Source organism: Nesoenas mayeri, assembly GCF_963082525.1.
Source record: "Nesoenas mayeri genome assembly, chromosome: 1".
NCBI lineage: Eukaryota > Metazoa > Chordata > Aves > Columbiformes > Columbidae > Nesoenas > Nesoenas mayeri.
The window spans coordinates 43,812,994-43,840,375 of record NC_137541.1 but is presented as its reverse complement, the minus strand read 5'-3'; the positions used below and the strand labels follow the sequence as shown (position 1 = coordinate 43,840,375).

The following is a 27,382-nucleotide window of genomic DNA, read 5'->3' as shown; positions in this document are numbered from 1 at the left end:
TTCCAGCCACTCTTCCCTGAGCCTGTAGCATTGCCTGGGGTTGTTGTGACCCAAGTGCAGGACCCGGCACTTGGCCTTGTTGATCCTCATACAAATGGCCTCACCCAGCGATCAAGCTGGTCCAGATCCCTCTGAAGAGTCTTTTTACCCTCCAGCAGATCAACAGTCCTACTAAAGCTAATCTTAGCATCTCTCTAAGTCAGTAAGGAGAGACAAACTCCTCTAACAAGCAATCCAGATAATTAACCGTAATTTAACCACCCTGAATCATCCTCTGGATTCTTTCACCATCCTTTATAGTTTATAAAGGGAATTTATGGAGGCTAGCTTCATTCAGCTACAGGGAGACTTTCAGAATATCCTTTCTTCCTTCTGTCTTCCAAAAGATGAGCTGTTTGCTTTAATAAGTTAATTGAATAGATTTGTGTGATGGTCAGCATCATACATGGAAGTTCTGAGGCATGTGGTAAGTAAAACTCACAACAGTATACTGAGATGCATAAAGGATGACCTTATTACTAGTTTAGATTTTGGAAAAAAACCCTAAAACTTCATGAACTTCATCCACAGGCATTTGAGTTGATGACTACAAAATGTGTAGAAAGAAGATATTAAAGACTTTTCGTTTTTTGAGATGTAAAGGAGGGCTTGTGAAAAATTAAATCTTCTCTCCCTGTCCTTTCAGTTGTTCTAGTTTACTTAAAAGAGAATATTATCTCTACCTTCAAATCTGTTTCTATCCCTCCAGAAGCCATGGATGATTTCCAAATGGAAAGAAGCACCAAATATGAACTAAGGGATTCCTTGCACCAAAGCAGGAGAAGCTTTTATGTCGGATTCAGTGGCTGTAACTGTTTAAACTGATGGCTAAAATGGGAAAGTTATCATATCTGCAGACCTTGATACATTTTTTTTTGTGTATTTGGCATAAGTGTAAATGAAACTTCTTGCTCCATCTACATCTTAAGCACCAAGAACAACAAGGGCACTCTGAATTATTTTCAGGATGTTAAGTCTGTTTTTTCTCTTATTTTTCAAGTGGCTGGATTCTGACCTACCTAAGTCAGGAGTCATATTCCAGAACCACTGGCTTTGACCTTTATGCATTCCATTATCAAGATTTTTCTGTAATAAGCTCTTGTTTGCCATCACCTGAATGTGAAGTAAGACCTTTGAAATTAATTTCAGGCAGCAAGCCTGCTGGTCAGAAATAAGTATCTTGTTCCACCAGACTGCACAATGCTTCAAACCAATTTCTTGTCCATTTCTGAAATATTACCCTCAATTGAAACAGAAAAATAACAGTAAATAGTTTTATAAGCTACAAATTTTCTCAGTAAACATTATTTCATTACAGATAACTACTACTGATTGGTGAGAATTAAATATATACTAAAATGGAAATTCTGCAAATGCAGAACTGTTTTGTTTACTATGCTCCTGAACACAATAATCCAGTAATATGTCACATGGGAAAAATATTTATCTCCATAGGTATCTACATCTATACAAACATTTAAACAACACTTCATCAGCTGCTTCTTGCAACTTCCTTGCAAAAGGGAGTGTTTTCCCAAGAAGTACAGGCTTTAAATGAGAACATGACGTTAAGCTATAAAGTTAGAGGGGTATATACTGGTCTGGTTGATAGTAATTTTACAGAAATGGAATAACCCTTTTCATCAGTTTAAGCAAGTTTGGAATCAAACCACAAGCCTTTAATGAAGTTTTAATGATCCACTTGGGGGAGCTAAAGGGTAATTTGTTCCAAACTGATTATGGCACAATGTTTGGGATGCAAAATTAAGTTACAGAAGACAACGTGAGCAGAGAGTTCCACTTTTTTTTTCAACTCAGTGTTGGTTGTTAATCTATATTAGCTTCTGGAGCAAAGAGTCATCAGTTCTTATTAAAATTCTGGCCACATATAGAAAAAAGAATCACAGTTATAAATAGCCTAGCAGCAGACATCCATAATAGCATCAGTCACATCCTGATTTCAATTATACACCTACAACATACATTGAAAGCAACAGACATAACATGTAAGGCAGAGTTTGGTCATTACTCTACATTTTCATGCTAGTTAACATTAACTGTAATACGACAGCAAGAAAATAAATTCTAACATGCAATGGTGTTGTCTTTCAGTTAATATGAAATACCTATGGTTACTGGTGGGCCTTTGACTGTTCTGGGAGTTAGACACTAATGAGAGGCAGACATGCTGTATCTCCTATATTGGAAGGAAGAGGCTGTGCCTTTTGTCTGTGAAGAGACAATAAAGTATGATATTGGGCTTTTCTCCGTGTTGGGATTGCCCTAAATTTCAGAAAAACTCTTGATTTCAAAAGCTACAGCAGAACTAAAGCTATAACCATCTATCTTTTATAAAAGGAAACAACTCAGTTTCAGAAACATAACTTAAATGAAAATTCCATCGGCAAAGCTGTACCGTCAATGTCTTCACTGTATCAATACAAAATTAATCTCATTCCAAATTACTCTGCAGCACAGTCTACATTGAAGTTTATGGTTACCCATGTGTGGCATCTAATTTAACTAACTCATGTAAAAGTGATAATGAAATAAAAGATTTTGTTCCTTTAGCATAACCTATTAACTGTATTTAAGGTCTCCTTATTTTGTGTTTAATTTAGTCAGGGCAGGTGGAAAAAGTAAATTGTAACTATAATTACTAGAAGTACTGTTAGGCACTTTAAAAGCTATATACTACCAAAATATATTTTTAAATGTCATTCAGCATCCTGAAGCAGTGACACAATCATGCTGATTGAATACCATGCTAAAGACAATAGCAAAGCAAATGGAAGCAAAGGGTACAGTCAATCCAGGTATAGGCATGAAAGATGTAAACGTTAACAGTACTTGATGACACTATCTGTAGTGAAATTTGTTTCTGTGCTTTCGCTTTGATATGTAAGGGCAAGGACTATAATGTATTTAGGAGGAACTACTGCTACAAATTGATCAACTTACATTAATTAATTCAATCTCCCAGATTTTTTTCACAAGGTCCATCGATGTATAGCCATTAATTAGAAAGGATTTGGTATAGTCACCCAATTCAATGGAATCCAGCCATTCAGCTACAGAGCTGGGGTTGTAGCCATCGTGACCGATCTGCTTCATCTGAAAAACAAGAATGAGCAAGAATTACTGATAATATTCACTAAACAACTTTCAGAACAGCAGCTATTGATATTATTTTCTTTGGGTCAGAGTTATCTCATTCTCTTATCAACATTCTTTTAATGATTAGTACAACATGAAGCAATTTTGTGAGCAAAAACACTAATAAAACTTAGTTTACAATGGATCTTTTTCTTATGTCTGCTTGCCTTTTAAACTAGAGTATACCAAGACTGCAGCATGAGTTCTATTTTTACTAGACATCAGAGAATTCACAAGTGAGGGAAGGCAAAAGAAAGAATGAGAAAGGAACATTATTAATATCCTGATTGCACAAAAATGTCATATTTGGGCTAAGATTCCATAGAAGGGGAAGAAATTAGACTGAGGAATGGATCTTTGGGTATGAAACTGCAAGTGAAACATATCACCTTGGTTATATTATTCCTAATTTATATCTCCTGGTAGGTTATCTGATATTTTATGATGGTTGAAACTGCACTATATTTTTCTGTCCCCAGATGAGGCTTAAAAAAGTCTGTTTCCTCTACCTGCTCACATTTTATATGGAACTCTTGGGCCGTTAATATATTTTAGATTTGCCTCTGACTGTCAAGTTGCTTGAGACTGGACAATCGAACCAAATGTTATTGGAATGGAATTGACAGAATGATGTACATAGAAGTGCACCACCTGCATTCAAATAGCAACACAGGCACAGAAAGAATAATCACATTAATCTTGTTTTCATAATAAACTAAGAAACACCACTGGCATCTTATTTTTCTGAATTTTGTTAAGCTGCTAAGAAGTAAAGAGCTGCAATTTCTCTTTCACAATTGCCTCTCAGTAACACAAGTGAAGATTTTCAAGCTAGCTGTTAAAGATAAAAATGTATAAAGCCTCTACCTGTGCAACCTGCTGTGCCATACTGTTTTTATGAATTTTAAATTAATTTGCAATAGTGGAAGAAGTGGCAGAAGTGGAAGTAGAATGAAGCAGAAAAAATTATGCAATAGCCTCAATTTTCAATACTGGTATACGCATATAATCTTTCTATAGAAATGTAACTACTGCTAACTGGATAATACACTTAACTGGTAAACTGTTAAGTAGATTTAGAAATTTAGAAACCTTGTGTTTTGCACAGAATCTCCCGACTGTGCAAAAGGAACACTGTGCATGGTGAAAGCTTGTCTCCCATTCCTGTCTCCTTCTGTACATTCCTACTTTCTGAGGAACAAGGGAAGTGTGACAGAAACATAACGCTTTGAGTTTAAGTTTGAAGTGAGTGACAAAGTAATTTAAAAAGGAGAGAATTTTGATCTTAATATCTTGCCTGACCCAATTTATTTCTCACAGTTTATTTGAAACAGAATTTGAATTCAAAGCAGAGGCAAAAAAAGAGTGCATTTGAAGGCCACAGTAGTATTCGCCGATTTGTCTGTTCAAATGCAGAAAGCCACCATGTCATGATCTTGATCTTGGTTTCCTGCAGTATCAGAGAGGAGTGATGCAGGCACACTGCATCTTGGATATGACAGTTTCCTCTTTTGTCTTTTGCTGCAGATGTTGGATATACAAAATTAATGGAAATATTTAAAGGATATAGTGAAATCAGTATCTTAAATCATAAAAGAGAGATAGGAGAAACCACATAATTAACAATGGGAATTGTAGACTTTGAGGTCACTTCTGTAACAAAGGAGTCATATTAGGAAATGAGAGTTCAGTTTGGTTCTTGAACTTGACATTTTGGAATTTAGTTTCTTCCTAATTTAGAATGAAATTCTTAGACATCAAAAGCATGGCAAATTCTTCTTTCATTGTCATTCAGACTTACTTCAAATCTTAGATTGACAGTAGTCTGTCCAGCAGGTTGCAAAAAACATTGGAGGACCCTGGGAGCTCTGACTCCTGGGAAGCTTGTTTCAAGACCTGATTTGAAATGAGGTATGCTTAAACAACTGACACGTGACAAGAAAGAACCCAGTCAACTGAAGAAGAAAAGTCTAATACAGATAAGACATGAAGAAGATGTACAGGGCCCACAGAGAACATGACTCGTAAAAGATATAAGGTATTTTTGTTTTCTTTCTCTAACAAATAAAAGCAAAGCCACTTCAAAGCAATTTTCAGCATATCCAGATGGGGCACATTATGCAAATTATTTCTTTTGTTTATTGCTATTTGACATTTCTGTTTAAAAAGTCCAGATTTTAACATGATTTTTTTTTTTTGACCTGCTGATTGAGAAATCTCATGCAGCCTGGTTCACAATTCTGGTAACCCGTCAGCCTCTATAAAAAGCAAACACAGCATGGGAAGTTTCTGAATTCTCAATTCCCACTGGAGATCTCCGTCAGAAGGGTTGTTAAAATAGATATCACTCTACTACGGCGTGTTGCAAAGGGCTGCAGGCAAGCAAATGCAGGTGAACAATCCAATAAGAAAAAGAACAGAGAACAACTGGAATGTATGTGACCATTTCACTCTTCGGATTTGGTGCCAATTGACAAAATTGTCATCAGGTCACTCAATAGCCTAATGGAAAACACACTGGCCTGTTGTTGGGCAGCAGGAGGCTCTGCAAGCATTTTCTTTCTCCCGGCCCCAGAAATTTGGCAGCTTGCATTCAAGGCCACGTCGGGGGTGGTGCAGCTGCACAGCCTGGGATCAGACCCACATGAGAAATAACAGTGAGAAGCCTGGTCGGGGCCACCCCACCTTCTGCAGAAGCTGCATGTAAGCTCAGGTCCATGTCCCTGACATTTGCTTGAGCTGTGCCACAGCTACATCTGTGCCCAGCCATGCACCTTGCTGATCCTCACCCATCAACTCGCCGTCCCCAAAAGACCCTGTGTCATCCTTATCCCTGTGGATTTTCCCTGGGACATAGCACTCTGCAGCCATTGACAATGTCCCTGCTTCACTCGCTCTGTGCTCGCTGCTGGCTTCACTGTCCCCCCTCAGCTGCCAGCCCACCTGCCCTGGCAGGGCAGCCCCTCCTGCTGCTCCTGTCACAGAAAAGTAATCTCAGAACTAGAATATTTGCCAGTAGTTTCAGCACAAAAGCAGTATTTTGTTTTGTCATGAACCAAGAACCAATCTCTTACCTAAACCATATTTTCTAAAATGTGTGTAATACCACCAGGGGGATTGGACTAGATGATCTTTTGAGGTCCCTTCCAATCCCTAATTCTGTGATTCTGTGAAAAATAATAAACTTGCAGTATCCGTCCTCTTATATAGGAAGTTTCGTTCTGTATGTTAATAACATCAGCTGGCTTATTAACTGTCATTCATAGATGGCTGAATGTTTTCTTCTCAAATATTTATTGACAGATTGGTTATCTAGACATGACATTATCATTAATAGTATCTGCTTTTCTTACAAAACGTTACAGAATTTTTAAATTAAAAAAAAAAAAAAAGCTAAGAGTTTGAAACATCTGTCTGGAAGTGCTGCCCCTTTACTTTATTAGGTCTCCAGTTTTGTTGCATCTTATCCCAGTCCTCATTAATAGGTCATGGCTCTTGGACTGTTTGTATTTTCTTTTTTCTGTACTGCACCACAATCTTAGACTGCCCTTACAGATCATCTAAACCCTGTAGGCTTCTTTGCTGATGATATTTGCTGACTGATTTTTTATTTTGTCTTGAGAAAAAGCTCCTCCTATCTACTGTCTGTATTTCCATGTGTAACATTTCAATCATTTTGCACCAGCAACAACACATGCACCAGTGGTGTCAAACATCTAAGCACACTGTTTGACTCAGAGCAGCATAAAATCTCTAAGCTTCAAGTCATGACAGCCTTTCAGATATTAACTGCTCATAAATAGGGGGAGTTTTGTTCTTCCACAGCCACTGCTACTGGTTCATTTGGTTGTTATCTTTAAAGAACAGATGATTTTAGTGTGTCGACTATGGAAAAGGCTAGGAATGAAGCCCATAGGACTTAGAGAAAAAGAAACTTTGAAGAAAATATTATATAAATGTTACATAAATGAGGCATGGAAGAAGACACAAAGCATAGGAGATTTCTCTCCAAGGCCCTATTGATCTATCTCTAGTATTACTTCCTTTGAAATAAATAGAAAGCAGAAGCCAGAAAGAGCTGTTTCTCATAACAAAAATGTAACGTCAAGTAGCATCCTAATGGGTTGAGATATACTTTACAAGAAACTGTCTGTACATCTGTCTTTTTACAGGTGCATCACTGCTTTATCTATATAGTATTTTACCTTAGGATACAAGGATACAAGGTTTTTGTCCCTCAAAGGTAGCCAGATAAACAAAAACAGAGCTTCGAAGTAATCATATATGCACCAGAAGCACCAAGGTGAATTCAGTAACATGGACTATTACCAGTTTTCTCTGATATCTCAGACAGATGGGGAACTAATGCTATTTTCTCCACATTATCTCCACTATCTGGTGGATCTCAGCGCTGTGTGTATTAAAATCAAGCTTTCTATCTGCTTTATAAGGAGAAAGACATTACTTGAATTTCACAGCTTTTTAAATGATGGCTATGATTACAATGAATTTACACTTGTGCACTTGTGTTGGTTTGCAAGAAATCTTTTTAGCAAGCACAGAATGCTTTCTTTTAAACTTCTGGCCTAGCTGAGAGATTTAAGCAGCACTTTTGGGAACTCGTATGAAACTATCAACTACCAATCTGATGACTGTATATGGAAGAATGGAAGAGGTATCTTTAAGAAGTATCTTTTTTTTTTTTTTTGGTCTTTTGTCTTTGTGAGTTGTGTGTCGTATATTATGTGCTTTATAAATGTGATCAGCTGGGCTCATGTTGTTGGGAGAGGATGTCAATCCTCCTCTGGTGCAGTGAAAGAAAGGTTCGGAGAGTGACACTTCTGAAGACCACAGGGCCTGGCTGGCTCAGGGGCACCAGGTGGAGCTGCTGACTGAAGTACGGTGCAGAAATTGAGGAATTGGATGGAGAGGCTGCTCTCCTGGGCAGGGGCACAACTCCCTAAAGACCTGAGTAAACTTTGCATTGGCTGCTGTTGAGAAAGCCAGTGCGTGAAAACATGGACCTCTCTGCAAAGACATGGTGGGTGAGGAAGAGCTGTATAGGAATCTTTTGGGTTTTTATTCTGTCTATCTATCTTGTCACAGCTTACTATAAAAAGACAGTATCGGCACGTTCACTTTGAAGCGCTGCCTGATTTAGTGTCCTTCCCCGAAGGCAAATCCCGAATACCATGAACTGAGTTCAGAGTTTCCTAGCTAAGATTGCCAGCATTGCAATAGGCCCCCTTTCTGTGATTTTTGCAGTTGGAATCTGTCTTCTGAATTTAAAGGAAAATAGATGCACACACATATTTTTTTTTTTTCCTGGAGAAATTTAAACAGATCCACATCCTGAAGACTGAAAAGACCTCCTAGTTTTTCATCAGACACAATGTCTGGGTAAAAAGAAGAACAAGTTTCACTCAATACTACTGAGAATGAGGTATGCAACAGTTCAGGACACTTCAGTTGCACATAATGCTATCTTAAGAATACCTAAATCTGGCATTTGTGGACTAGGTGGAAGCTATGGCCTTTGATCTCAAGAGTTTCTATGAGTATAATTTCTACAAGCAGTCCTGTGGATATTTGTTGGCACCTCAGCGCACAGAGCCAGAGCCTTACAGGCATGCTTTCACACCACCACAGCGGTGCCTCTCTGGAGACCTTTGAATCTCTGCATGTTAGACAGCTACAGAGAACTTGGCCTTGGCATCCTGTGCAGACAGAGATCATTTCTGAGACTGAAGAGGTACAGCTTGGGGCCCTCTGGGGAACAATGCCTTGAATACAATGTGCTAACAGCCCATCATAAGACTGAAAGGGGAGAGTCATTCTCTGAATGGTGTGTTGCAACCAAAGGCATAGGCACAGGGGAGATGAATCATTTCTCTTGCTAGATGACAAGTGGGAGGGGATGGGACAAAAGCTCTTATCTCACTGGAGAAGGGGAAGGAGGACATAAAGAAGGGTTTCTTGGAGAGAGGAATCATAGAAAAGTACCCTCTGACCTAGTCAGCCCTGAATCTCTAGCTGCCTTCACGTCTTACTCCTCCTCCTTCCCCAAGTCATGGCAATCACTTACATAGGTCTTGTTAGCCTTTCATGCCTCCCACCTCACCAACCATCTTCTAGCAGCTCCAACTGGAATTTTTCTATAGTGAAATGGTCTGTATACTTTCCAGATGGCACTGGAAACAGAAGTTAACAGCCACGCACCAGTAGGCAGAATAATCATGTCTATCAACCCAGTGCCATTGAGGACTGAATAGGTGAAGCAATTAAGACTCAAGGGCCATGAAGACATCTCTGCTTCTTTTGTGTGGAGGTGGGAGTAGGGTTAGAAATTCAGTGACACAAGGAGACAGAGATCCATTTCTTTGTGATCTTCTCATTGCATTTGAAACACTGCAAAAGACATTCAGTGTTAGTCGCATTTTCCTTGTCTTACTCCAGTCACTCCTGGTTGGTCTTTCCTTTATCTGTGAAGGTGCAGGGGCCTAGAGACAAGTGCCATCCTTGATCTCCGAGAAGATTAAAAGAGAAGAGAGAGCCATGCTTTTGCATATTGAATAAACTGGTCTTTGCTATTTCAGTCTATTAAAAACTTAAAAAGACTTAACTGTGTCCTTGCAAATGTACAGTGTGAGAAATACTGGAAATGTTTGTGTCCAGGCTGTCATGCAGCTTGCAATCTTGCAAGCAGATGGTGAAAGCCATACTGTCCTTTCACACAGCATGTGACAGAATTACAGTTAAACTGGGTACTTGCTCCATTTCTGTACAGGTATGGTCTCATGACATGGTGATGCCATGGGTGCACAGCATTTCGCATGAGGCAGGCAGTATACAGATGATGGTAACTCTATTGCTGCCTGTAGGGAAGATGCTAGTGTTCCTTCTGAAGCCAGCACTGGAATTATGAACCATATAGGTATTGGAAGTCCTTTTGTTTACCTGAAAATATGTTCATAAACATGCCATAGTGAGTAAAGGTGTAGGGCAACTGAGTGGTAGTCTTTGTGTTTCTGTGGACAGGTTGCAGACAGGAACGTGGATCCCATCAGTGGCCCTGATGGAGCTCATGAACACATGAAATGTAAAGGTCTAAAGCAGAACAGCCACTCCATCAAATACTCCCAGAAAGGAGTTGTCTGTGTCCCCTTTCTCGGACAAAAGGATGTGCGGATATTGTAAGATCATTTAGTCACCCTAGTCTGGTTGTCATAGAGAGAGAATAGTGCTTCCTCTCTTATAGCATATTTCCTTGTCTGCTGACTATTCTCCGAGCAGGCAGGAGGCATTGCAGAGTCAATGACAAAGAAGAAAGTATAAAAGAAGCTGGAAAAGAAACAAGACTCTATATGGGCAATTGTCGCAGAACCAGTGACATGCTACTGTTAGCTAAATGATACAGATAAATGACTGCGTGTCATGTCTAGAGTGGTTCACTAATAGGCTCAATTGAGAAGGAAAACGTTTGTAAGACTGCTTTCATGAGAAAGCTTTGAAAGACATGTATGGAGGGGATATATGGTCTATAGGATAAGTCTAAAGCTAGTCGGAAGTAAACAGCATAGCAGGGATGTATCTAACTGCCTTGTTTTACTGATCCATTTCTATTGTGCTGCATTACTTAAATAATGTAGACTACACCTTTGTGTTTCAGACTTGAAAAATTCATTACACTGCATTCCAACACTTTTTTATGTTCTTTATGGTGAAAGGTCTTATAAGCAGTGCAATAAGCAAGTGAATGGCCTCCTTCCAAATCAGGGAAGTAATTTCCAGAGGCATTAGAAGGAGGAAAAGCAGCAGGTAGAAAACATTTCCTTCAAATTCTGTTTTTCATCTTCACTTCCAGCAGTACAGAACCAAGGAGTCATGGCTGGACAGGATCATAAACTTTATAATATCCACTTTGCAGCATCTCTAGTTTGGACATTGTCTTTAGGAATGGAAGTTGGAATGATCTACCTATTAACTGTGCTAAAAGGGAGAGAATTAAGCACCAGGATTCAAATCAGCTTGCTGAGCTCTGGGATGTCTAAGCCAATAGCAATATAACAATAGCAGCCATATGATGTGGTCATTCTCTGTTACATGCACAATATAGTTAACATGCACAAGCACAGTAGTTCTGTTTTCCTAAATGCCAGACTTACTGTGCTTGCACAGAAGAGTTTTACATATGAGTAATAGATCCAGCACCTTTTGGAAGCACATCTTTACTGCTCCTATACTCATGATGATGTCCTACTTCTTGTCTGGGTCTGCAAAGCACCCAGGAAAGCGGCTGGCTGCCTGCACACCACTGCTACAAGATTCCCAAACTTGCTTTGTGCTGAGACCTCTCCATGCAGGAAGGAACAAGCTGCATACTTTAAGAATAGCTCTGAAGCCAGCAGAAAGCTGCTTTCAGCTAACATCTTTCTTCCATCTGTCAAATGAGAGAATGTTCCCATTATGTGCCTGGAGAAGAAGCCATACACTGAGCATCCCACACAAAACCAATCCTTTTTCTTAACTAAGTTCTCAGATAAGCTAGGATAATTCTTATTATTCAAAAACATTTTGTTTTTTCAGGAACCTATCGGGGAGTCATTTGCACATAGGTTTTTGATACCAAAATAACTTGACAATGCTCCCTAGTTTCCTGTTGCACTTAAGTGTGGCTAAAATGTTACGTTATGACTGCCAGTACTTTCTTAATCAATTAAGCATATTCCACACACAATTATTTTCTCAGTATTATTTTTTTTCTCAGGTCCTTGTATTTGCAACTTCAGTATCTTTTTAGATGTTTTCCTCTATCACTTGACATGTCTGAACATCCTCTTAATAAAATGAATAAAATCCTTCTCCAAACTTCTATTGATTTAATTCATTTGACACACAAAAAAATCTTAAATGCAATATCAAAGGCCACTACAAAATTTGCTCTAACACTGATGTCATGTATAAAATATTTCCATTTCAAGAATTAACTTCCAGAAATTATATTTCTACTGGAGTGTCTTGACCTTATCTAATAATAATACGCTATAAAGTGCTCTAGTTAATATTAATGTGAAACTTGAATAACTTAAATTACATTAGTGTGAGATAAGAATTTGGGCTACCAGCTCTAATCCAACAAAAATAAAAGGTATTTTGAAAAGCAGAAATCTGAGAGATTTCAACTCTGCCTGTCTCTTACGAACGTATCAGTTTACCCTCTTATGAAATGCTCTCCTCAAAAACAGAATCATCAAGGAAAAATATTTTGAGAAATCCAGGTAAACATACCTTTTAATACTGGTTAAACACTGCATAAGAAACTACAAAGATTAATTCATCTACATTTCGACAGATATGTTTTGTTTTCCTATTAAAACCTAGATCAAGCTCTAGAATGAGTTTCGTAAACAAGCTACTGGTGTTTGAAAGAAAGGAATTTATCACTCTTTAGGAAGCCAGCAATTAAGAGTAAAAAAAAGACAGTCTTTCCTTTCAGCCACTAAATGCCTGTTGCATTTTCAGGCTGCAGAAATAAATGTTGATGAGAATTTTAAAAAGAGCTTTTTTCTTTTTTTTTTTTTTTTTAAAAAGAGTCTTTTAAAACCTTCACAATAGATTTGTTGCTTGATTTTTATGCTCTAAGCTTATTTAATACTGCCTGAGTATATGGCTCTAAGGAAGTGCTTATCCATAGATGTTTTATAAAGCATGTAACTTCCATAAAAAAATAAGACAAGACAGGAAACATTTATAGTAAAACTCAGAATAATATCATCACCAATGTTATTAAGTACTAAAACAGAAGGAGTCATCAAGTTTTAAATTAAATGAGGAACATAAAAAAGGTACATGTTCAAATCAAACTAAAAGAGTTTTTATCTAATGAGATTCAAATTAGTGAGAGTCCAACTATGGTTTGAGATCTTAAATTATTTAGACCATAGGAAATATTTTGAATGCACGATGACAGAGCTGAACTTATCAACAAACAAGGAGAAATACAGAAATATTTCACAGTTCCTTACAGGATGTCAAAGATTTTTAGACCTTCAGCAAGCTGTTGTGAATACATCAAGGGGAGGTTACATCAGATGAAACTCACCATGATCCCAATTTTTGGGCCCCATAACTATTCTGACAGCTGCGCCTTCAAGAAAGCTCAATTTTGAATGGGAAATTATGAATTTTTACTATGTAAGCTCTCTTGTGTTGCTGAGTCATTTAAGTGAAGAAATATGATGCATAGTTTCAGTTTTCAACTGCCTTTCTTTTGGTGTAACATTCTTGAATCAAAGACACATTAAAAACTTGGTCCCTAAGGACTGTTTATTCTAGCTTAACAGGGAAGCTGCTAAAGACCACACCAACGTTCCTCAGCCCAGGCTTCAAGCTGTTCCGTGTTACTTAATTACTTAATGTTGACTCTTCCAAGTAACTGCATAACCCTTCTTCTCAACTGGTTTCAAGAGTATTTCTAGACCTTGATTCTGTTCTCCTTTCCCACATTAAGCACATTTTTAAAAGACCTCAGTTGGAGTTGTGTGACAGAATCTGGTCTCAGCATTAGTATACTCCCCAAAAGCAGACATTATTAAAAATGTTTTCATAAATGCCAGCTACTGAGTGCAGATAGCACTACAATTATTATATATTAACAATCCATTCATTAATTTTGGAAAATTTAAACAAGAATAGTGATCTCTCTAAGAAGTACGAAAACCAGAAAAAATACTCCATCAGCTAAGAGCTGGGATTAAGATTACAAAATTTTGTTTGAATGATAGCATTGATGAAAACTTAATAAATTAATAGTTAAACCTTAAATATCTATTGTAACTCATCAAATGCTACTTTCATATACCCTACTACTTTTACCATTTATGTTACTTGTCTAATATGGTATGGGGAATATTATTGTCTTTAATAATCTTCAGTGTTTCAGTGCAGACTTATATTGTAGTATATATGGATTGACTAACACATCCAGATACAGAAATTGTCCACAACTTCTAATTTTTCCCATATAAAAGAAACCCTTGTTCTCTTTTACAAGTGATCCATCCAGTAAGTCATGATGCATCAATAAGCCTCTTCCAGCAGTGCCAGCCTCATATTCTAGACTGAAAAGTCCTTTAATAACTCTTCTAATTCTCCAACATTATCAAACTGCAGGCAGACTAATCTCTATTTACCTCAATTAGTCTATACATGCTGCTTCCAGAACACTCCATGCACTTTATGTTAGGTTTTATTTCTGGCCTAGTAACTTAGACTAAGTATGTGCATTATACCTGGCAGCCTTATGAGCCTTACTGGTGTGGCAAAATCAAATAGTAAGTTTTCATGTTAGGTCCACTATCTCTCTTGTTTGGAATGCTAGTAGAAGCCTCCACTGATATATTCTGGTATAGAAAATATGAGAAAAATCCCATTCTATCACTGATTTTAAAATCTATAGTTTAAATCAGCTACCACCAAAAATGATTGGAAAAATGTCTGCAAGTTATTCTGTCCACAGATGAGAAGAAAAATTCATGTACACAGCAGCGAATCAAATATGAAGCCTGCAGGAAGTCTCCACATCTTACACAAAAGGCAGGTATTAGGGAAACGATGTTTCATCCAAGGCTTTTGAGAATACTGATATAAGGGACAAACTATTTACAGGCCAACTGCTATGTAAAGACAAACATTTGGCATTCATTGACAGCCTTATTTACACATATGTAGTGACAGTCTATAAACAGATTGAAAAGCCAAAAATAATTAAAATAAATTCTAAACAGCCATCACTTCAAATTACAGATTTTCCTCTCCTTTGCTTTGTCTGTCTATTACATCTATACAAAATGAGTTCAGTGCAATGACATTATGTTATGGCACATTTGCATATGCAAAAAACATGTCTACAAAACCAGTAAAGAGTGACATTTTTCTCCATTCAAAATAGTGTTTAAGGTAATGTGAAAGCTAGAGGTGTGAGTTCCCTTGCTTGATAATAACAGAAATTATACCTTTGGGAGAAGCTGGATTGCTTGGAGTATTCTCTGTCTGTGTCCAGAGTTAAGGATTCCTATTTCCAGGAGATCCTGGTCCTCCATTACATTGCTTCCCTAAAATGAAAAAAAAAAAGGTAGAATAAAAATGAAAAAATAGCAGATGCCTTCAATAGCCTGAAACGAGCCCTTCTGGTGTGTTTAAAAGAGAATATTTTGCTTAACTTGTAGTATCCAACAACAATCATAAATGACTGATGATTGCATTCATTTTCATGATGACAAAATATGGTTGAAGGCGCTTGAGCTCATGGACAGTTACTATACTGCTGGCGGCACTGACGGTGGACACTCACTCACTCAAGCCAAATACTAGATGTGAATCTTCTTTTATTTGATTGAAATGAGTGACAAGACCAGAGAAATGTTCAGAAACTTCATTTTTTCATTCCCTTCCTGTTTTGCCCAGCTATATATTATTTTCATTTTTCTCCAGACTTTGCACAGAATAAGATCAACAGAGTGAATGAGAATAAAATAATTTAGTTCCTTGTTAGTAAAATGGTGAAGAAACCAAAGAGGGGCATCAACAAATGCCATACAGTCCCCATCCCCTGAATTTAATTGTACCAGTTTTGTCCTAACTTCACCCATCACTGCTCTTATCTCCATGCTTGCAGGCAGATCAAATAACTCCTAACATGCAAACAGCTGAAGAAGACCATCTGTTCAAACAATACACAAAATGAGCACCCACAAAACTCCTCAATTCAAGCCTCTATTCTGAGGAGTTGCTACCAGTAGGACAGGATCTATAGCTCCACAAACAGGATAAGACGACTCCCAGGTTCAAGGCATCTGACACCACCTAGAGAGCAAGTTCAGCATTTGAAAGTTAAGGGGCTTGATTAGCTGGCAGTGACTACTGGGAATCACAGGAGGCACAACCATAGCTTGAAAAAGGAATTGCAGCAAGGGATCAAATCAAGATGGTGCAAAGTAGGCTGGCAATCTTGTATTGCCTTATTAGACTAATTTCAGCCAAAACCTCTTTTATATTTATATTTATACATATATATATATATATATAAAAGCTTCTAACTATTACAGTTGTGAGCAAAACCTGCAAAAAAACAGATGGCCTGCCTGAACTCTTACCCCTGTTGGAGTCTCATGACACTAATTTGCTAGAAGCAAGAATTCTTATTATTTGTACTCATTTAACATCATCATGAAATAGCCTTTATGTGAGCAAATCCATGAAAAACTTCATCTCCACCTTTCCATTTGGCTAGCTGCTTCTGACTCAGTAGAGCTATTAAGCAGCAGCAAAATGAAAAGCTAATAGGCGCATAATAGAACATGCTTAAATACTTTGCTGAATCAGGGCTTAATAACGGATATGAATTCTTTCTAAATATGAAACCTCCTGTCCCACAGCAACAGAGCTTTCTTTCAAAAAGCACGCTAGTATATGCAATACTTCACCCTGTTCAGCTGCTAAATCTTCACTCTTTTCAGATGGACTGATTAGTTTACAGATGTACTCTCGAAGACTCTCAAATGCTACTCTGCAGAGTATCCTGCAAAATCTAGGGGAGGTCTTTTTAAGGCAATCATGGAAACTTTGTGAAGCTATTACATTTAAAATTATATTGCACAGTAAGTGGTATGATTTAAGACTACAAGCCTGCAAATCATATCCTGAAAGAATTTGTGTGCGGCATTCAGAAGAGGGGCAGGCAGAGACCTGCTCTAAAGGGAGAAGCTGTGCAATCACTGCAGTTTAAGTACATCACACGGGGTAGGAGTGCACCCAGCACAGGCTGTGCAAACAGTGATAGTGATGAAGTGGGGTGAACACCCCCTTCATCTCCCTGGAAAACACACACACAATGTAATTTCCCCTTTCTTCCTTTCTCCTTTAAATAACCTAAAGGAGGCCATAAACTTACAGGAAGAACTGGGGAAAAAACCTTCCATTTTAGGCTGGATTCTCCAGCTGCTGGAAATAGCTGGCATAAATGGATTTAACTAAACTGAGCCAAGTGAGGATCCAGTCCAAAACAAAGACTATACATCTTTGTTCATTTTAATAAATGGAGCTATTTTGTTTACAGCTATTGCTTTCACTTCATTCCACTGTTTTTCAGATTTCACCTTTCATGACTGCGTGATGTTTACACACAATCACGGTACACTCATCACTGAGCTACTACACATTGTTTACTGGTGTCAGTAACCTTGGCATCCAGCTTCAAATACTGCAATATTTAAAACCCAATTCAACTAACACTTAGGAATAGGAAAAAATTCTGTCTCTTTACACAAAGTTGCTGCATAGCAGAGACAGCATTATTTTATTAATATGTTACTATTATTTTTCCTTATGTATTAGTTAATATATTTTGTTTCTTTGCAGTTGGCATTATGTATTTTTTAAAGTACGTCAAGGTTACAAAATCCAATATTTAAAACTCAGGAAAGACTGGAATTCGTGTTGCCTCCTTGTCCCGTCTGAGAAGGCAGCAACCTGGCCTTTCAGTGTGCTCAGATTTTGGAGCTTTTCCTGTGTATTACCATCAGTGTCAACAGTAGCAGACACTCATCTCTTCTGTTAAAGAGACTTAATTGTCTCCTGACATGGAGCTAAACCAGCTCTTCATCTTAACACTAGAGCAAACCAGGAAACTTTAGACAGTCGGTATGTACCTACTATTTCTTAACGTAGAGGAATAAACCCACAGTAGTAGAAAGCTGCTGTCTGCTTTGCAGACATGCCTGTGAAGAGAAAAAAAACCAGTCTCCCTTATTCCTATCTCCCTGGTGTCTGTTCCTATTCTCCCTTCAATCTCAGCCCCTGATTCCTTTTTTACCCAATTCCTCTTGCACTCCTCCAGTCTCCTTCCATAGGCTCCTACACTGAGAGTGAGGAAAACCTCACTTCCTTCTGCAGCAGATCAGAGACAAGAGGAGAAATTCTCTCCCTGCTCTTAGCTGCCATGCACACTTTTATTATAAGCCACTTTTATTATAACCTTGATTAACTTTACAGAGGCAACATGGTAAATGTAATTAAAATTTATATTAATGCAAGAATGTCTTTTCACATTATTTCGGCCTTAAAAACAGCTTTGTTAGCTATAACATGCACCAAAAAGAAATTATTCTAGTAGACACCTAGGGAATGTGAATCCAAAGATTTACCTTTGTTATGCTTATATACAGAACAGGTCCTTATAACAGGAAATATAGGACAGCCATCTGTACTGAGGTTAATATGCTTTTATTATGTAATAAAAACATAAGAGGCTTTGTGATATTGTGGTTTCTTAAGTCTATAGGAAAACTTAGTTGGAAAACTTACTTCTTGGAATTAAAGCACTAAGAATGTATCAAAATTGCTTATACTGGGACAGATTCAGATCTTATTCCCTTCAGCTTACACTGTTGGAGTTCCTGTCTTGTTAATGCATAAGAAATAGTCTTATACATTAGAAAGATTCTGGCTCTGAAGTTCCCGTTAGTAAAAAGTGTAGCTGACCCCCCTGGGATTTGTGGTTCTGCACAACTCTCAGAAATATCATCTTTTTCCCTGTGGGCACATGCAGGAAGCCAATCTCCTGAGTAAGAAGGCAGAAGTTTCACAGAACAGTTGGGCTCATGAAGGAAGGAAAAACGAAGCTGCATGTGGGAGACTGGAGCCATATGAAAAACAACATAATTTAAAAAAACCCAGAAATTTTGCCAAAATCTGAGATAGTTCCTATAAATATGTTCAGAACAAAATACATAATGGTACATTATGAGATAAAGGTTTCACTGGCATTTATTTGGGATGTTGCACACAAAATCACCTCTGGCACTCTCTACCTGAAGTTAATATAGCCTTTCCCAAAAATCCTGTATTAGACCTTTATACCAGATTCCAAATGCATGTAAGTACAGATATAGGTATAGAGAATCTTTAGATATTAGGGTGACAGGTGTGACTGTGTTTATCATGGTCCCTCTTTTGTACCTACGTTTTAAATCTTTCTGATATTTTCTGTGGATGAGACCTACGGTGAAAAATTTCAATGTCTGGTTCTGTCATCTAAATAAAATAAAAATAGTACAGAATCTTTTAAATAGCTGGGAGATATATCACTAGACTTATCTGGAAATTCAACCACTGAAGGTGAAAGAGAGGGTATGTGGGGAACAAACAACCTGCACGTGCTTTTTGGTCTTGTTCTTCACCTCAGCTACCAGAGTGAAAGCCTGATAAAGGTTGGAGAGAGGTTTTAAAGATTTTCATTGCAATGAAAGTTCTGGAAAAAATCCTCCCTCAGTGGGGAGGTAAATGCAGATGCATCAGTATATGTAAACTGAGTAAAAAATGGCTGAAAAAAAAGAAGGAAAAAAAATTAATTTGGCATTTGAAGCTTTTTTATCTCTCACAAAAGAAAAGATTGTTATGTAAGAAATAGAAGATTTGGGAGAGTTCTGGAGATAGGCTGGCAATATCAACTAACTCGGCTTTTTCTATGCTCAATTACATCAGATAGAGGAGGAGAAGTAGTGAATCTGGTGCCTAAAGCCTTGTAAAAGCTGCCACCCCCCACGCTGAGCTGAATCCATTTACTGAGCAGACATTATTGAGATCAAGTTCAACTGGAGATGCCAAATGCTACTGGAAGTGGCAACAACTTTTGGCAACCTTTTTATGCATTTGGTGTATTGGAAATTGGTTTGCCCAAGGCCAAGGTTGGTGTGTGTGAGGGAGGTAAATACAGGATTGGCGGGGTAGCACCAGTGGATGCATCACTCTTGTTGCTTGGGGAGCACGATATGCTCTCTTTTGCCTTCTCCCAGCTGCCCAGGTAGCAATATCCACCCAAATTTTATATTTGCACTGTATCTCCCACTGGCTTCCTGAGACCTGATACTGCAGGAGCACAGCTGGGGGATCTGAATGGAGTTGGGGCAACAGGTCTCATACTGAGGTTTTCAGGGTTGCTGGAAATACGACTTGGCATAGAAAGGAAAAAAGATGATTTGGGAGGTGATACAGTTAGCTGGGGTATCTGAGAGTACCATAATTCCTGCCGCTCAGATAAGCGAGGTGGGAGCAGGACAGGGGCAGATGGGAATGCTCTTCCATTGTACGTGCTTGGAGACTGAAGTCAGACATAGACAAACAGCATCAAAGACCCCTGATGTTCCCTACCCCTTCTACCCCACAAGCATAACTGGGAAGGAAGGGAGCAGGCACCTGGTACCAATGGGAACAAGGGCTGTTATGAAATGCATCCTCAAGGGCTCACTTAAAACAGCCCCCTCTTCATTCCGAATTGCTTTGCTTCTTCATCACCTAATCCTAATATCCTTCCAAACTGCATCTCATTGAAATAGCTGACATCTAAACTGTTCTCTGGCTGGGAACAAATTAAAGAAATCTCACAAAATGGTTAAGGACACATTGAATAACCACGACATTTTATTTTCCATTGTCTAAATGATATGCCAGAAAGTTTATAAATTTTCATCATAACATAGCTTTTCCATAAGGTAAAACAGTTTATTTCTTAGAGGCTTGCAGAAATGACTACAGAAATGTAGTTTTCAATAATGAAAACCACTTCTTCTTAGTGCAAAAATTCCAGGCAAGTGTGTCACACATTTCATTTCCAAACAAGAACTGGCAAACAACCAGAATTTAGTAAACTTCGATATGAGTGAAAAGGTTGCCTCTTGCTATATTGCCACTGTTAACATGAAAACAAGACCTGTAAGAATGATTATTGAGTGAAATGCTTAACTTGTACTTTGAGGTCAGAAAGATTTATCAGATTCCTGGAGAATCTGCCGAAGTTGTTATTTCACCTACAAACCTGACAAGACTATGTTAGAAAAATCCCCTGCAGAAGCATGAAATTTTGCCTTGGGGAAAAGAGCTTGATTATAAAACATGCTAGGAAGAAATGACTGAGCACGTTGCAAAATAATAATTTGATAACATTCTTCTAAAATTATTTTGCTTTTAAACTACTAATACACATTCTCAGTCCTCACTTTGCTCTACTGTCAGTCTACATTTGTGACTTTCTTAGCAATTAAAAACCCCATAAAACCAAAGAGAAAACGAGAACAAAGTTTCCCATATTGCTGTCATTTCGTCAGGAAGTAATAACAAACTACTATTGAGATGTTATTTTAAAAATCGTATTTCATTCATAGGTAGGAGTGAGGTGATAGCAATTCAGGGCCCTAATTTACAAACTGTGCATAAAGATAGAAGGTGACGTAAGAAGGCTCAGTTTAAAAAGGAGTCCGAACAGACCACTAGTCCCACTCTACCTGTTTTAAAGATCTCTCTCTGCTTCACATTCAGCTCTTTCAGAAGTGAACCTGAAGTAAACACTGCCCTCAAAAGCTTTTCAAATACTGATATTCAAATGAACATATAGTCACAGACCTTTCACACAACAGTAATAGTTAATTAACGTATAGTGATAATTGAACAATACCAATAGCTGGGACAAGGATCCTTGTAGGAAGAATTTATGCTATTTTTATCCTCTCTTCCTTATAGCACTGATTCATTATAACCAACACAATTGTCACATGCAAATTAGCTGCACAGTTAAGGTGGCAATTGAAAAAATTACCTCTGATGTCACACTTGGCCCACTTAATTACTAATGCTGTTGACCCAACTCTGTCTATTTAGTCATAACAATTCAATAAAATAATTATTAATACTTACCTAAATTACATCTTAATGTCTTGGATGTATATTGTGAAGATAATTTCACTTCATTTGAGTAATGAAAATTCCAGAGAGTCTATATTGTACCATTATTCAGATTACTTGAGATAAATGCTAGTTAGCTTAGATGCTAAATTTCTCAAAGGACCCACTTTAAAATCAATATCACCATGAGCTAATTAACAGACTTCTGAATTCTCAGAAAAATATTCCCTTCTCCAATAAGTGTGTAAGTTTGGGGAGTGCAGGAAGGGGCAAACATGATATTTTCAGACATAACAAAAATGCTGAATACCTGCTCTGCGTGTTAACATGGAGATCTGTTTAACCTTGGAGATAATACTGGTGTTTTTGTAATAAATGTAAACACTCTGTTCACCTCCCAGAATGATTCACAGAAGTATTTCCTTCCTCGTATTTTATTAACTCTAGTCATGCTGTTTAAAATGTGAGCCACCCAAATCAGGCTGGAGAGCACAAAACACAGAGTCAAAGACTTTGAATGTAAAATTCCAGCCATGATCCATGTCTTAAAAATAGATTATTCACTGAAAGCCTCTGTGAAATAGCAGCAAGGAAAACATATGCTCAAAAAAACTTAAGCCTTCCCACTCTTATGCCCCAAAGTTACAACTGAGGTCTTGGAAGCCCTTGTTCATCTCCTGCCTGCAGCTGAACCCCACTCACACCAGCAGCTTTGCCTTTAGGCTGCTCGTGTTCAAGCTCGCCATTCTGAGCAGATGGGGCAGCTTGGAAACCACGTCAGACCTTTGAGTGAGCCTAGAAAGTAGGTCCTTCTCATAGATGCCATCGGAGCTTGATCTGGTAGGAAATCTCAGGGCATTCCCAAGGCAGAAACAGAGGAGCATGGCACGAATTGGCAGCTGCTCTTTCTTAGAAATATGATGGAACGAGGAAGAATGGCTTTATCTTTCTTTCTCATAGCCCAGCCCAGCCATTAGAAGATTAATGCAGAAGGCAGGAGATCAGATTCATGTGTCTTTCTCAAACTCAAGTTACCTAAAAAGAGAGTAAGCTATGCAACAGCAGATAGGAAAAGGCACCATGGGATTGAGGAGGAATCATTTACTGGTCCTGCTGAAACTAAATTACTGTGAAGTTTAGCCAGTAAACCAGAAAGGAATATTTTCCTTTAGATCAGTGACAGCTGGCTGTGGTAAATCAATCTTCTTGTGCTGTTGCTAGAAATTTTTCTGGTTTACATCCAGTGACTGCCAAATATAAAAAGCAGAGAAAAAGCTAAAAAATCAGGACTTTCTGTTTCTTTCAGCCAAGTATCTTAACTTCTGAGCTACAGACTCATGCTTCTAGTGCATACTGTAATTTGAAAGAAAACAGTGAGCCAGTTGTCCTCATCCAAAGGGATGACCTGGATGTCAAGATCCAGGTAGAAGCACGAGAAATCCAGCCTTCTAAATCATGTCTAATACAGGGCTGCAAAGAGTGGCAAAGCTTTCAGATATAACTCCTTCTTTGTAGTATCTTACTGGCTTCCACTGCTTAGTGTTGCAACCCCATTTCTTAAATGCCTTTCTCTTCCTATTAAGTTACGTAGGGTCTTGTGTGCCTAATTCAATCGTAGGGATCCCACTCCCAGAGACAGGAACTGTGAAGTTAAGCATGGTGATGCTCACCATTGCTGCTGCTAACTGCATTTTTAACACATTCTTGGATGGCTCACCTGGCTGTTCAGAGTCCACTCTGTGCACTGCAAAATGAAGGCACTGTCTAACTTGGCAAGTACCCAAATCATTTTCAGGACCTAGCTGCTAGAAATTGGAGGCTGTTAGGTCAACTGAACTTGTTTTGTTTAATATTACTAAATATAATAAAATCCAAAGCGGCTCCCAAAAATGAGAAATACTGGAAAATGAATAGTGTTTTCTATGTGTCACTGATTTGCTATGTTTGTACGCATTTCACATTCCGCCATGCTACTTTTGATCTGTAGTGGTGACGCAAGGGTAAAAGGTGAGAGACCTTGTAAGCTAATAAGGAATTGGAATATACTAACTTTCTAGAGTTGAAAATTAAAAGGGTGGAGGGAAAATAGACAATCAGGCTTTGATGCTAAATACAGTGTTAAGCTGAAACCCATTTTAGCATATTCCTACAGATATTGTTTGCTAAGGCAGGCACAAAGAATAGCAGGATTGAATGAGGTATTGTTGTCTCCCACTGCACATAGATGAGATTTCTGTTACATATGATTTTTTTCTTACACAAACCATTGTGATTTATTGCCACAGGATGTAGAGGGATATTACTAGCCAGGTTTCTGAAGCCCAAGAAGTAAGAGGAGATGGCCTCCATTTTCTTTGAACCCCTTCTAAAAATACAGGAACATTTGATTAAGGGTTGACAATTTTCTTTTCTTCCTTTGCCTGTTCCTGTAATTCATTTCGCATGGGAAGTGGGCTGTGTTTTTCTTATCCCTTCCAATTCAGCAGCCGGGCGGCTGGCTTTGCGGGCCCACTCCCGTCACCACGGCAACCAGCAGATCGCTGTGATGTGATCCCACATGCTTTATGTCACTGCATGGTGCTATTGTTCTCCAGTAACAATTTGGGAGACGCATTTTCCTATTCTCATAAAGGAAGATTAATTATCATTCCACTGGATGGTCATCTCGCGTGTCACGCGTGGACTATGGCATCACATCAGGATGCATTTCGCTTCACACGTAGTGATTTCAAGAACGATTGGTTTGTGCCACGAAGCCTACATTCAGTACCAAGCAGACAGTGCCTCTCAAAAGAAAATTATAGAGAATCTGAATCAAAGCTGTTGTTCCCAAGAATCATTAGTATGACCGTATGAGGTGTATCAAAGGTCTCTCTAACTCATTAGTTCAGTAGCTCTGCTAGTGGCCAAAACTGCCCAGAAAAGCAAAATATATAAATAATTTGTCTTATATAATTTTTTTTCACTCTCACCTTTCGGTTAATTTAAAGTTAAGCATACGGGCATGTAGCTATGCTAGAGACTAAGTGCTGGATATACAGCATGCAGAAGACCTGATTTTGCTAAATACAAAACCACCATAGATTTTAATGTATACATAAGGCTCAGTTGCTCTTTAGCATTTGGAAGAAACTGATTTACCATCCCTTTTCTAGACTGAAGCAAATCATCCCTGCACTGCAAAGCTTATTTCTTTTTATGTGTTGCAGAGATGGCAGAAGCCCTGGACCAGTCTTCTTACAAATTAACTTTAGAGTGATATATTCCACAAGAATCAAAGTAAGACCAGTGCCTTCAAAACTGTGATATGATGACAGGCCTAAATTTGTAGAGTGCATGGAAGAAACGATACTTAGAATCATAGGACAGTTTGGGTCAGAAGGGATCTTCAAAGATCATTTAGTCCACTCCACCTGCAATAGGCAGGGACATCTTTCATGTTGCCCAAAACCTCACCCAACCTGACCTTGAACATTTACAGGGATGAGGTCTCCACAGTTTCTCTGGGCAACCTATTCCAGTGTCTCACCACTTTCATATTAAAAAAAGTTTTTCCTTATATCCAATCTAAATCTCTCCTCTTTCCGTTTAAAGCCATTGCCCTGTGTCCTGTCACTACATGCCCTAGTAAAAAGTCTTTCTCTGTCTTTCCTGTAAGACCTCTTTATATATTGGAAGGCCACAATAAAGTCTCCTCGCAGCCTTCTCCAGGCTGCACAACACCAGTTCCCTCAGCCTTTATTCATAGCAGAGCTGTTCCATCCCTTTGATAATTTGTGTGGCCTCCTCTGGACCTGCTCTAACAGGCCTGTGTTTTCCTTGTGCCGTAACTCCAGAGCTGGACACGGTGCTCCAGATGGGGTCTCAGGAGAGGCAGAATTGAGGGGCAGAATCACCTTTCTTGACCCGCTGGCCATTCTTCTTTTAATGCAGTCCAGGACAGGACTGGCTTTCTGGGCTGCTAGAGCATGTTGCTGGCTCGTATCCAGTCTTTCACCCACCAGTATCCCCAGGTCCTTCTCTGCAGGGCTACTCATAATTGACTCATCCTCCAGTCTATACTGATATTAGGGGCTGCCCCAACCCATGTGCAGAACCTTGCACTTGGCCTTGTTGAACTGCAATATGTTCACATGAACCCACTTTCAAGCCTGTCAGGGTCCCTCTGGGTGACATAATTTCTATGTATAAAGGGGATATTTCACCCTCTGTCATTTGCTGACCCCTAAAACACTTGAACAAGGTATAACTGGACAATGAGTCCAAAGAATGAGGGAAAGACATTCAACTTATGCTACATTTACCTAAAAATTAAAGGTTCCATTTTGGAAAACAACTGTGTAGCCACTGATATGTAAGAAGTGTACTCTGGAGTGATTCACTGATCATTGTGTTTCTTAGTATTTTTTTGTCAACCCACGACAACATATTTTTAATATTAAACAGTAGCATTTAATGTAGCATGGTCTAGCTATTTCACCAATAATACAGCTACTGTCACCCAGAACCTATACAAAAACCTGTACAGAAATTTACTGGATCTCATATAAAATATTAATTACTGCAGGCATCAAAATAGTTTGCCCAAAATTTTTAAGTATCTTGCCATTGAACAATAACATTTATAATTCTGAAATATAAAAATAAACAAACACATCCAATAAATAAACAAACAAATGCAAAATCAGATTTCTGGATGTGTGAGCCAGATAATAGTCTGCTCTCTGTTCCCTTCCTCCCTTCAAATCTATTTTTCTCCCTTTGCAACTGATTCCCAATCCACATATTGTATCCAGATATAGTTCAAATAGCGTGCCCTTTCTTCTTGTTCACGTTCTCTGCTTTATTTACACATTTCTCACTCTTTTGCAAATATTCTTGTATTGTATATCTCAGATAAAACACAAAGGCAGTAATTAGTGTGACTACCATGGTTCTGTGTTTTGTACCCATAACTGAGTAGTTTGAAGTTACAAATACACAACATGACAGTTTTATACCAATCCATAAATTACTTGCATGTATAATGACAGGCATAATCTTTTACTGCCAGTGAATATAAGAAAAAAGGTCATGCATTTGAAGAAGTCTGTTCTCAGAAATATAACTATGTATCTTGTCTCCAAACAAAGCAAGTACTAGCTGTGAAGCTTAAAGTCACATATTGGTCTCATACAGACAGTCCTAGCATCTTGATAATAGCCCTTTGAACTATTCTTCCTGCCTTGCAAATAGTATTTGGTTTCAAGAACCTCCTATGTAAATGTAAACTTGTTTTGTTATTTATCTGAAGGGCTGATTATTCTTCCCATTGATGTGCTGCATTTTCTTAAGAACCCAAAGTAACACATTCAAAATTAATGAGAGGGCAGCTTGATATATTCTTAGGGTAGTATTACTCGTATGCAGACTGATCCAGTCAGAGTCCAGCAATCTGACACTGGTGCTTCAC

The 27,382-nt window shown here is 38.3% G+C and overlaps 1 protein-coding gene across 3 annotated transcripts in view; it reads right to left on the bottom strand.

The window, feature by feature from the left end:
- Positions 1-27,382, bottom strand: part of ANKS1B (ankyrin repeat and sterile alpha motif domain containing 1B) — a gene marked incomplete at both ends in the record, with an annotated part of 434,431 nt that overhangs the window by 155,764 nt on the left and 251,285 nt on the right. For all 3 annotated transcript variants that reach the window (XM_080342173.1, XM_080342174.1, XM_080342175.1), the window contains 2 exons: positions 3,001-3,153; positions 15,210-15,308. In XM_080342173.1, the coding sequence (XP_080198299.1) occupies positions 3,001-3,153; positions 15,210-15,308 (252 nt within the window). The remainder of the gene's footprint in view (positions 1-3,000; positions 3,154-15,209; positions 15,309-27,382) is intronic.